The sequence below is a fragment of the Nicotiana tomentosiformis genome, chromosome 11 (genome assembly GCF_000390325.3).
Source record: "Nicotiana tomentosiformis chromosome 11, ASM39032v3, whole genome shotgun sequence".
Taxonomy (NCBI): domain Eukaryota; kingdom Viridiplantae; phylum Streptophyta; class Magnoliopsida; order Solanales; family Solanaceae; genus Nicotiana; species Nicotiana tomentosiformis.
In genome coordinates, this window is record NC_090822.1 from 23,217,638 (window position 1) to 23,229,733 (window position 12,096).

Sequence of the window (12,096 nt, forward strand, 5' to 3'; positions counted from 1 at the left end):
CATTAAAAAAAAAATGGTGAAACATGCATGATAAGTGCCTTCGGGGGATAATTTCAACTAGAAAAGTTTTGCATTCATACACTCAAAAAAAATGTGATTAATGTCTTCTACATTTGCACCACAGTAGGAGCAATTGGGGTTTACATTCAGGCCAATGTGATGAAGGTGCTTCTCTGTGGGTAGCTTGTTGTGTTGCATGAGCCAAGTGAAATTTTTTATTTATTTGGGGCCTCAAGCCTCCATATCCAACTAAACTAGTCATCTTGGGCATGATTATGCTCTAGATCTTATTCAATGAAGGAGTAGGTTGACTTTGCACTAAATAAACCATTGCTAGTGAGGTTCCAGATTAGTTTATCTTCGGCGGTTGTACTATAGGGGATGGAAGTTGCTTTAGTATCCTTTTTGAATGTCTTTTTTTAATTTTTAGTGCACTTTGATTTTGTGCTCCTTTGAAATTCGTAGATTATTAGTTGCTAGTCATATGTTTTAGGTTCTATCCTTCAACACTAAATAGGTTTCCAAGGGTTATGTGTTTTTGTTGATAAAATGAAAGGAAGCATGATAACTTGTGAAGTTAAAGTTATGACATTATAAAACTGGAATAAATTTTAACTTAAATTATTGACTAATAATTAAGGACTTTTATGAGATAATTTCTTTTTTTTATTGAGTTGATTATACACTATCAACATTCATGATCATCTTTAAGATCTTGCACTTTAATGTTATAACTCAAACATGATTTATAATAAATTTGAACTCATTAAGATGAGGTAATAAGACAAGCGAAATAGCCAAAATAGAGGATCAAGTAATAAGACATGCTCTCATTAGATTAATATTGCATGTTATACTTCACTAGTAAGAAGGGTCTTTTTGGGTATATTTTGTGTTTGCCGTCAAGTTAAACCCTTTCCTTATGATATTATCCTTCGTTTAGTAGATTGTGTGGTAGAAAAATTTCGGCATAAGATCACGCATAAAATAATATAATATTTAATTAGTCGCATAATCAAAAACAATCGTCACATTCTTTTTTTGGTTGGCAATATTAAATACATACACACCAGGGGCAGCTCTAAGGGCGTGAGGCCATTGACTTAGGCCCCAAATTTTGAAGGATCCCAAATTTATTTTAAATTCTTATTATTATTGTTACTATTATAGTATATTATATAATTTATATAAATAATTAGAATAAAAAATGTGTTACAGTATATTTTTTGTTACTTGATTGAGGTTATTTTATACAATAAATTTATGAATTATGATAATTTTTTTCCCTCGTTAATTAGTATATTTGATAAGAGTGAATTGCTCTAGTGGTGAGCATCCTCCATTTCCGACTAAGAGGTTGTGAGTTCGAGTCACCCCAAGAGCAAGGTGGAGAGTTTTTGGAGGGAGGGAACCGATGGTCTATCGGAAATAGTCTCTCTACTCCATGGTAAAGATAAGGTCTGCGTATAAACTACTCTCCCAAGACCCCACTAGTGGGATTATATTGGTATTAACGACCTCCGAATATGATTTCACCTTAGGCCCCGAGATATGTTGAGCCGCCCCCGATACACACATTAAGTTACGCGAGAATTATGTATCTGTTTTTTAGGGAATAACACGTAGAATAAAATTTTTATGTATGTATATATAAGAAATTAGACCATTAAAAACAAAAATATCTCATGAGTAAATAATTCTTATATAATAATAACTCCTTCCTTATTATAACAATTCGGTTATTTATCAATTACCACATAAACATTTCCTATATTTTAATCCAGATGAAACATGGAACAAATAATGAGCTAAATCCTGTAAACAGAAACAATGATAATCTAATACTCCAGTAGAAGATATCCAAACATAAAAATACCCAAAAGTAGGCAAGAAAATAAAGAGTGACAGTCTCCTTCTATCCCATGGCAGTGCTACAGAAGCTCAGTTCCTTTAATCACTTCCCCAGACAACAATCTCAGTTCAAGAAACCCAAATTATGTTGTCCTTTACCTTTAAAGATTCAGATTTTCAGTTGTCCTATAAAACACAGAATCTATCATCCTTCATTTCAAGTCTCATCTTCACTAATTAACACTAATTACTCAAACCACCATGATTATGCTCAAAAATTGGTTCAAGAATTTGACCCCAAAATCCCTATTGAAGAAGCTGTGACTCCACCTAGTTCTTGGTACACAGACCCTTCTTTTTATAATCATGAACTCAATCAAGTCTTCTTCAAAGGATGGCAAGCTGTTGGTATGACATCTTTGCACCATTTTTTTGTCTATCTATATGCTTCTTTAAATAATTAAAAAAATAAGATTATATTTGAATTTTTGTTTAAAAATTACTACTATTAATATTTTGGATTGTTTTTGTTCTTTCTCTGGATTTCCTGGTTCCTTTATTTAATTTTGTTTTTGGTCTGATACAATTTGGAAATTTAGTAGCTTGTCATTGGAATTATTGGATTTATTAGCAGTATTTTTTAGACTTTATTGGGGAGAGAGGAGTTACACCACTTAAAAGAGATAGGCCGGTTCACAAAGCATTCTGCATTCATGGGTCCTGGAAAGTGCACACCCCAAGAGGGTATAATGTAGGCAGCGTACCTTGATGCTTGCATCAGTGGTTGATTCGACGCCTTGAACCCGTGAGCTATAGGCGACAACTTTACTGATGCTCCAAGGCTCCCCTAAATCTTTGCAATTGTTTTTTTCTTTTTGATATTAATCCTTGCCTTAATTAGCTCTATGACTGAAGCTTGGATGTTGAGAGCTTTCCTTCATTTGTCCTTACACATATCTTTACGTACACTCTTATTACTAAATATAGTAAATTAATACACATACACTCTTATCAATAAACTGCAGTGAACTAATACACATTGTCAAACTTACAACTTAATTATGGTAAATTAGTATGGTTTGGTGTAAAATCCTGGTGCGCAAAAGTTTTTAAACCGCACCTTCCCTTTTAATTCCAACTGTATTATTAGTTGTCGTAGCTAATGGTATTGCAGTCTTAGAACATAGCTCTTGTGGATCTCCTGCATATGCTTCCATATGTGTGTTAGCAATGGCGAAGCCAGGAATTTCCTCAAGGGTGTTCAAACTTGAAAGAAGTCAAAAAAATTCTTCGACAAAGAGTGTTCAATATATGTTATATACCTCTAAAACCTAATATTCTATCTATATACGCAGTATAATTTTCCGATGAAGGGTGGTCAGTTGACCATCCTTTAAGACATGTAATTTCGCCCTGCTGTGTGTGTTTTCATGTATTAATGTATTTCCATGGCGGCAATAGACAATATTTTAGTGGAGCTTTGTTGAAGTAATTTGCCAATAGTGTTAGGGGGAGCTTTTATGAGGCACAATTAGTATTCATAAAGTTTAGTTTGCAAAGCTCAATTTGAGCTCAACTTGCTTAATGTGCTATTGCCTAGAGTCATTAGTAAGAACCTAATTATGAGGTACAAAACTATGGTAATTGTATTGACTACAGGACAAGTAAAACGAGAGTGTAATGCAGGTTCTTGTTTATTTATCTAGTAGTAGTATGATTTTACCAATTCTTTGTAAGAGAGTATTTAAGTGATCCGCTTTCTGAATGTGAATTTGCTGCAATTCTTTTGCGATTTTCAGGGTACACCGAACAGATCAAAGAGCCTAGCCAGTATTTCACCGGAAGGTACTGTTATACCATAAATTTCATTATATTATGCCATTGGTATTTGTTAGTTGCAACTGATTCACATCAAAAGCTTTTGCTTAAATGCAAGCAAAAGGAATAACGAGCTCTCAGTCTGGTTAATCTTAAGATGTACCTGTCTATTTTATTCGAGTAGCTAATAGTTAAAATACAGATTGGGCAATGTCGAGTATGTTGTATGTCGAGATGATGGTGGAAAAATACATGCTTTTCATAACGTGTGCCGGCATCACGCCTCTCTTCTTGCCTCGGGAAGTGGGAAAAGATCTTGCTTTGTTTGCCCATACCATGTGAGTTTTTAATTGCTTTGGGCTGATTTCAGTTTTCTTTTCTCAGTACATAATGTGATTTGAAGGCTTACTTCACCATCAGTTTTCTCTTGGTCTTATCACTAATTGTTCTTTCAGTAAATGTGATTACATGTTGGGTTATTGCTGACAATTGGAGTAAAAGAGTTCATATTTACTGCTAGTACTGGTATTACCTGCATATTTTCAGCAAGTAAAACTAGGAGTTTCTGACTATCCATTTTTCTTTATTACTGAGGTCCTTGATGTGTCAAGCTTGCATTTGAAATACGTACTACAGCCGAACCTAATACAAAGGACATATGCTAATTGTTATAGTATATTAGTTCGTTCTATTGCCTTGTTATTACCTTGTTGTTTCTATTAATTGGTTATTGCTTCCTTTTACTGTTCTTGAGCGGAGGGTCTATCGGAAACAGCCTCTCCACCTTCGTAAGGTAGAGGTAAGGTCTACATACACATTACCCTCCCCAAACCCCACTTGTGGGATTCCACTGGGTTTGTTGTTGTTGTTGTTTATTACCTTGTTATATTGTTTGAAAGAATATTTAAGATCTATTATTTAAATTAGATGTCATGGTCAAATATATGAACGGAATGAAGTAGATATCATAGTTGAAGATAAAAATACTTTTGTATTTCATTTGATTTTCTTGTGTTTATTCCTTCTTCAGTGTGTGATCAATGGTGTTGTGACCATCAAGTCGGAGAAGGGTCATCAATTACTTATTAAGTTAATTCAAAAGTACATGTTTTTAGCTCTTCCCCGCACCCCCCCGCATAGCGGGAGCTTAGTGCACCGGGCTGCCCTTTATGTTTTTGCCTCCTGTCAATTTAGTATGCTTTCTTGCTTCCTTTATGTACTTAGATATTAGCTTCTTAACATGCATCCCAGAGATATTATTATCTTAACATTTGTTCGGTATAGCATATGATACAACTTTAGACATAGTGGAGGAAATACCATCAAATGTAATTTTATTTTACCATTCTTCCTTTTGCAGGGGTGGACATACGGATTGGACGGAGCGCTTCTTAAGGCAACTAGAATAACTGGAATCAAGAACTTCAAAGTGAATGTATTAAACATATATTGAATAACCACATTGTCAATTAATGGTCAGTACTTAAATGTAGGGGTGATTTGGTCTGTTGTGTTTTTCTATATGAAGGATAGGAGATGGGACTAGTTCCAATGAAAGTAGCTGTATGGGGACCGTTCATACTTCTCAATTTTGAAAATGGAGTTTTGTCTGAACAAGAATCTGATTTTGACTTGGTTGGAAACGAATGGCTGGGTACTTCATCCCAAATCTTGGTGGATGGTGGTGGAGTCGATTCTTCATTAAGTTTTTTATGTAGACGCGAATACACCATTGAGTGTAACTGGAAGGTCAGTTCTAACATTACGGTTAGATCAGTTCATTGGTCCACAAGAAATCAGTCCTTTTCTAATTTACCAGTGTGTTCTGTTGTAGGTGTTCTGTGACAACTACTTGGATGGAGGTTATCATGTACCATATGCTCATAAAGGTCTTGCTTCTGGTCTGACGCTTGACTCGTATTCTACCACGGTATGCTCAACACTATTTTCTAACTTTGAGTTGTATTTATTCTTAATTTTCCTCTGAATCCAATTTCCACGAGCTACAATATAAGTGAATGTCTGCTGTTGTTGCATGTAACTATTAATAATGAAGCAGATACTTGAGAAAGTCAGCATCCAACGATGTGAAACTGGGAGTGCAGAAAAGGACCAAGAATTTGATCGACTTGGATCAAAAGCTTTATATGCATTCGTGTATCCAAACTTCATGATCAACAGGTTGGTGCTTCATATATAGATAAACCGGCTGGTTTCGCTTCAACTTTTTCATGACTGGTAATTCTTGTAAATCTTATCTGTGGAGCACATAGGTATGGTCCTTGGATGGACACGAATCTAGTACTGCCTCAAGGACCTCGGAAATGTCTAGTGATATTTGACTACTTTCTTGATGCATCTCTCAAGGTAAATGTAAATTCATTCTACGTAACGTATGTTTAATTTCTATATGCATCTCTCGTACCGCTCTTCTTCAGTTCTCTCCTAAGTACTCTGGAGGCACTGAGTTGTTTAACTTCCTTGATTATTTTCATACTGGTGGTGATAAAAAATTTGTGCTCAACAAGATTAAATCGTGAAATTACTAAGTTGAATTTGGACGTTAGGAGAGAGAGAAAGCTATCTATCAGGGAGATGATTAGGAAGACATTTCCCGTTATGCCTATTTGACATCTGGTACTAGACTGATTTAGTCTATGGTGGGCTAGGTTTTTGGTTTGGCGCCAATTTCTTTTAGGAGGCCTAACTGTTATAATTTCTAATTTGGTGGATCTTAGATTGCATTGTAGACCATTTTCCGTATCAATGTGTGGCTATCTATAGCTCAACTGTAAAAATTTTGTTCATTTACGTCTAGCTATGCCTTTATCAAGCGTGAAGGGGAGCCTTGGCGTAACTGGTAAAGTTGCTGTCATGCGACCAGGAGGTCGCGGGTTTGAGCCGTGGAAACAGTTTCTTGTAGAAATGCAGGGTAAGGCTGCATACAATAGACTCTTGTAGTCGGACCCTTCTCCGAACCCCCGCATAGCGGGAGATTAGTGCACCGGGCTACCCTTTTTATGCCTAAGCCTGAAGATCCTCCCCTACTGAAATGCCATTTTCTCTTCATGGAAGATCTTTTTGGGTAACGGGGGAGTGGGGGGCGGCGGAAGCCAGGGAAAGGAGTTTCTTAGAGGTTAGTATGAAGTGGATTTTGCAATTGTAAGGAGAAGCCAAGATCGTTTGATGGTGGCGTGGTGAGTCTTCCTATATAGTTACTCTTATTTTCTAATATTTATCTTCATTGTGTTCCATATGTTACTGGTGTAAGGAGTACTTTTACATGATAGAAAAGGAAAGGAATCATAATTCAAAGTTATGGTGCGTCCAAGTCTTTGTTTTCTTACTTAAAAATCAATTTACTACTTCCAGAAATTGATTCTTTATTTGTCCACAGGGTGACGAGAGTTTTATCGCACAGAGTCTCCAAGATAGTGAGACAGTGCAGGTATAGTAAAAACCTGTAAAATATTCCGATCAACTTTGTTACTGGAACGGCAATGCATATATGCATCTATATGTATTCGATCATACACTCACAAGTATTGTTAATTTTGTTGACTACAATTTACAGATAGAGGATATAAAATTATGTGAAGCTGTACAAAGAGGCCTCGAATCACCTGCGTACAGCTCTGGCCGGTATGCACCACAAGTCGAGAAGGCTATGCATCATTTTCACTGTCTTCTATATGAAAATCTTTGTAATTGATGTATTTCTTTGTGCTTACTATATGTGAGATTTCCAGAAAATTATCTTCAATGTTTTCTGCTGATAGTAGTAGCTATCTGTGCCAGAAAATTATCTTCATTGTTCCTAGCCCTTTGCACCATTCGTTGTACTATGTATGGCTTTAATATTACTATCAGCTATCTGTGCCAGAAAATTATCTTCATTGTTCCTAGCCCTTTGCACCATTCGTTGTACTATGTATGGCTTTAATATTGTTCTAAATCACAAGCTATAACGGATCTTATTTGAATTTAGTTGCTCAATCGGAAAAAGAAAAGCTGCAAGTACCACTAGGCTTGGTAGACAACAGAATTTAAATGCGAACTAGAAATACACAAAATTAGGCTTACTGTCTTGTTGTTTCCATAAATAATGTGAAATGATTTTTTGAGGCATCTTTGCTCCTAACCCTATTCGGAACTACAACAGCATAAAAGAAATCTAGCAAAGATAAAGAAAATATAAATCATTCGAGGGGACAGATATTAACCAAGCTGGAACTCAAGATTAAAGTTTATAGAAGATTAAATATTCAAAAAAATACATCTAAATCGTACGAAATGAAACATATTCAATATATTGTAGTTTACATCTTATAATTGCTAGAATACCTTGTGTCTTGCTAGTGAATATGCTAAAAATAATTTAGTTTCAACAAAAATATGTTTGGGAATTAGGATTTTGAGTTTTAATTACTTATTAGATTGTAACTGTTTTTATATTTACAAAGCCCAAGAAAAAAATTAATGCTTCATTATTTTTAATTAATATATAATATATTTTTCACATGTAAATTTATTTCGGTACGATTCAATATTTTTTCGATTTATTTTCATAAATTAAAACCTACCCTAATTATTAGTACGTTTAGACTTATATAAAACCGATAAAACCGATTTTTAAAAAAAAAAAAACTAAAAATCAATTCGGTACAATACTAATATGATTTAACAAGACGATGTAAAATCACATATGGGTAATGCTATTTTGGAGCCTGTGTCCTCGTAGAATTGAAATAACACAATGATACAAGCGGATATGCTATCTTAAAATTAATGATATAATCAAGTGCAACCTTGAAGATAAATTAGAATACAGAGCGAAATGTTGGTGGGTCTATCATCTAAAGCAAATTGCCAAGTAATCAATTCCTCGTATAAATGATAAATTCATGTTATATGAACAGTAGAAAAGGCTATTTTTTACCTTCAAGAACATCAGAGGTGGAGTACATTAGGAAAACGCCGACTACATCCGAATTTAAAGAGGCAATCAAGAAATATATTAATACTGTTCTACTAATTCACAAAATGACCCAACTAGTAAAATATTATCGGCAAAGTTCTGTACAGTAGCAAAAGAAACGCCACCCTTACAAAACACAGAGACACTGTTAGTTAGTTAATTTCGTGTACGTATAAATGTCTATGAACACTCCTGTTGATTTCTTCGTTTCGGTAATTTCTTGGAAAAGTACTCCCCAAATGGCTTCTCAGGGACAGGTATCAACTTCCCAAGAGCAGCTAGGGGCCAGCTGTTGAGCAAAACCAACTTCACTTGGTACCAGAAAAAATACTAGATCAATTAATGCAGTTCATAAGACCAGACTAACCTTATAAATCCAATGGCTATTGAAACAAGCCACAATTGCCAACTCAGTCTCACAGTTGAAACGAATTTTCCAAGAAAGAATATTATGATAACCTAAGGAAAAAAAAGATATTGTTAATCTGATAGGTTGATGTTCAACGCCAAATAGAAGGATAGGGATGAGGTATATACCTGAAGCACCAATGTGAAGCCAACAATTGAAATGAACAGACGGTTTTTGTGGACTCCACTGAATACATTTATCTCATCTGGCTTCCGAGCATTCAATTCATTGAAAACCTGCAGTTTCGAGTCATTAGCAGTGATACAGCGATTAAATCTCAGTAGACAGGCAAATATCTAATCTAAGCTAATGTGGCTCATTGCAAACAGCAATATGAAATTTCAGTTTCAGACTTTTTGCCGCCATCGCCCGAACAAAACCAAAAAAGAGGAAAAAGTTAGAAACACAGGGAAATTGAAGGAGCTCAAGAGAAAAAGTTGCCTCATATTTAATTTAAGAATCATTTCCAAAAACACAACCAAGATGCTTAAAAAGTGCAGAGATTACTACCGCCTCCATCCGAATTGGATGTCCACCCTTGATCTGGCACGATTAAGGGAAGATTTGAAACTAAGAATTGTTTAATATTAGTTGAGAAAACACATGGATGCTTTGACTTTTTTATGGCCAATAAAAGAAAAATAATAAGGTGGAGAAGCGAGGCGGCTAAAATTTTTATGGTATTAAACGTATTAGACCTGCTGATTCAAGGAAAGTGGACAACTTCTACAATCCAAAATTGTAACTAAGACAAATTCCTAGGGGAGAGGACGTGCTTGAGTTCGCACTAGGTACAAACAAGATATCTTTCTTATGTAAGAAAGGAAAAATATACTATGGGGAGTGCAAAATCATAGCATGTTTCTTTATCAGCTTTTCTTACCTGACACAGGACAAAAGCATTGAAAATCAAGGTATTCTTCACTTTAACAGCGTGCTCCCTCGTCTCATGCTCCAAATGCAGAATTTGTTCACCTCGGAAATTGAGGATTAGGAGAACTGTAACTTGATACAGAGCCTGCAGATGTTCAAGCAGGAGATATCAACCTCGAAAATTAATGTAAAATGAATATTTCTCACTTTGGAACATCAGCCATCAAATTCTTTTTACCTGTATTAATAGGTTTCTCCACATTATATTGGTGACGAGAGGTTCCCTAAGATAGAATTAAACAAACAATCAATTGATGCTGCGCACGAGAAACATTATAACTATGAGAACATAGGTTAGTAATACAGAAAGAAGCTGAAAATAAGTTGATCCATTTGGGGAATCATTGGCTAGAGCTGCAACAGAACATATTCCACCACTAAATGTTATTAATACAAGTAGGATGCACATCAGCACCGAAGCACGAAAATGAATGGCAGAAGATACTGAGGCAATATAGAAGTCTCTATAATCTAGTAACATAAGTGGAAAGAGTCAGAAACGTATAGAATCCAGCTTACAGTATAATCACATTAACGTTAAGAATGTAGTCAGAATGTTCAAACCAACTGAAAGAATAATGTGCGGAAAAGTTGGTTTTCCTGCAGGGTGGTTTCAGACTTGCACATCGTAGGGGTAGATGTTTTATAAAAGTATCTCACGGCTTCAAAACAAGTTCACTTCCTACACATTATGCAAAATGACATGAAAGAAAAAAATTCTAACAGATCAATAATACTTCCTTATACTTAATCTACTGCACAGCCACATGATGGATTAGTTAGTTATCTCTAAAAGCCAACCCCATCCGTCAAACTACAAATACGCAGAAACGGTAGTGCAGCCAAGCTAATGTTACTTGACGAAACAAACAATATTTTTGCCATTAAAATGTTGAAACAAGCTTCTTTTTTTCAGAGATTGATCTGCAAACTAACCTTCGACCAACAGGAGCTCGGCGCATTAGATGATCAGTTGGTGGTTCTGTGGCCAGTGCAAGCGCACCCAAGGTGTCCATAATAAGATTTACCCAAAGTAGCTGCACAGGTGAATGGCAAAACCTAAATGATTAACATCAGAACATAGAGGTCGAACACACAAAGTGTGCATCCGCTAATCACACTGATCAATGATAAGAAAGCAGAGAAACTAAACCTGAACAGCATTCAATGGGACATCACCAGCAGAAACTGCAGCAACAACATTAATTATAAGAGCAGCAACGTTAACAGTTAGCTGAAACTGGATGAATTTCTGGATGTTAGCATATACGGATCTGCCCCATCGGACAACCTGCATTTGATGGGATAAAAAACAATAGAAATAAGTATTGCCGTGCACTAGTTTGAAAATTTTTAGAACTTCAATCACTGCAACTAGAAAAGATACTAATGGGTTTCCAAAATATATCAGGTAAAATAGATTTAACTTCTGAAGTGCTGAAGGCAATTTAAACGTGTACAGAAAACTTGCATTCTGAGATAGGAACTTGTTAGCAATAAAGAACCTTTCAGAAAGTAAGAGTCTATCCCAAGTATTTCAGTCATTCCAGAAGATTCAAAATTCCCAGCAGGAAAGTTCATTCCCCACCATTAAAAAGTTATACTAAGCACCTTCTTTTAGGTTCCAAAATATATAAACACGACTGTTGGGATATCTTCAAGGCAATAAAAATAGAAAAAGATTGTTCATGTTCCTTAAGTCAAGCATGCAAGACAAGTTTGGCTTTACTAAGATAATAAGAGCCTGAGAACTTCCTGCTAAAGCTGCCAGCATGATAAACTGACCTTCACGACAGAAGCAAAATTGTCATCCAGGATGATGATATCTGAACTTTCTTTGGCAACTTCTGTTCCTTGAATGCCCATAGCAAGACCAATATCAGCCTACAAGGCAGCAGGAAAGAAAATTTTATTAGCAAAATATAGGAGTTCGTTGTGAAGGTAACTAACACCTGCTACCTCATGAAAGAAAAACAGAGAGCAAACAAGAAAGTTTAACCAGCAAATAAAAGAATAGAACGCAAGAGAAAAGACTTCCTTTCTCAATGGTTCAGCAAGTAACCATATAGCAACAGAAGGAAAATCCTCTCAGGCAGAAGGGACAGTG

General features: G+C 35.6%; 2 protein-coding genes across 7 annotated transcripts in view; one reads left to right on the plus strand and one right to left on the minus strand.

The window, feature by feature from the left end:
• The first annotated feature begins 1,811 nt into the window (after nucleotides 1–1,811).
• On the plus strand, nucleotides 1,812–7,656 carry LOC104096725 (choline monooxygenase, chloroplastic). The gene is made up of 10 exons (XM_009603139.4): nucleotides 1,812–2,259; nucleotides 3,651–3,696; nucleotides 3,872–4,007; nucleotides 5,030–5,104; nucleotides 5,203–5,418; nucleotides 5,504–5,599; nucleotides 5,729–5,850; nucleotides 5,943–6,036; nucleotides 7,067–7,117; nucleotides 7,244–7,656. Exons 1-10 carry the CDS (start codon nucleotides 1,923–1,925, stop codon nucleotides 7,379–7,381), a joined length of 1,311 nt encoding a protein of 436 aa, XP_009601434.1. The 5' UTR covers nucleotides 1,812–1,922; the 3' UTR covers nucleotides 7,382–7,656.
• An 870-nt stretch (nucleotides 7,657–8,526) lies between these two features.
• The window catches only part of LOC104096724 (calcium-transporting ATPase 8, plasma membrane-type), a 33,253-nt gene continuing 29,683 nt past the window's right edge, over nucleotides 8,527–12,096 (minus strand). For all 6 annotated transcript variants that reach the window (XM_070188060.1, XM_033656267.2, XM_070188061.1 and 3 more), the window contains 8 exons: nucleotides 11,775–11,873; nucleotides 11,143–11,280; nucleotides 10,926–11,026; nucleotides 10,168–10,213; nucleotides 9,940–10,074; nucleotides 9,185–9,292; nucleotides 9,015–9,106; nucleotides 8,527–8,936 (listed from right to left, as the gene is read on the minus strand). In XM_070188060.1, the coding sequence (XP_070044161.1) occupies nucleotides 8,828–8,936; nucleotides 9,015–9,106; nucleotides 9,185–9,292; nucleotides 9,940–10,074; nucleotides 10,168–10,213; nucleotides 10,926–11,026; nucleotides 11,143–11,280; nucleotides 11,775–11,873 (828 nt within the window). In that variant the 3' untranslated portion in view covers nucleotides 8,527–8,827. The remainder of the gene's footprint in view (nucleotides 8,937–9,014; nucleotides 9,107–9,184; nucleotides 9,293–9,939; nucleotides 10,075–10,167; nucleotides 10,214–10,925; nucleotides 11,027–11,142; nucleotides 11,281–11,774; nucleotides 11,874–12,096) is intronic.

Coding starts and splice junctions, on each gene's coding strand:
- LOC104096725 (XM_009603139.4), top strand. CDS start 1,923: ATGGCAGTGCTACAGAAGCTCAGTTCCTTTAATCACTTCCCCAGACAA. Junction 3,697..3,871: donor AGCCAGTATTTCACCGGAAG/GTACTGTTATAC, acceptor GTTAAAATACAG/ATTGGGCAATGTCGAGTATG. Junction 5,600..5,728: donor TTGACTCGTATTCTACCACG/GTATGCTCAACA, acceptor ATAATGAAGCAG/ATACTTGAGAAAGTCAGCAT.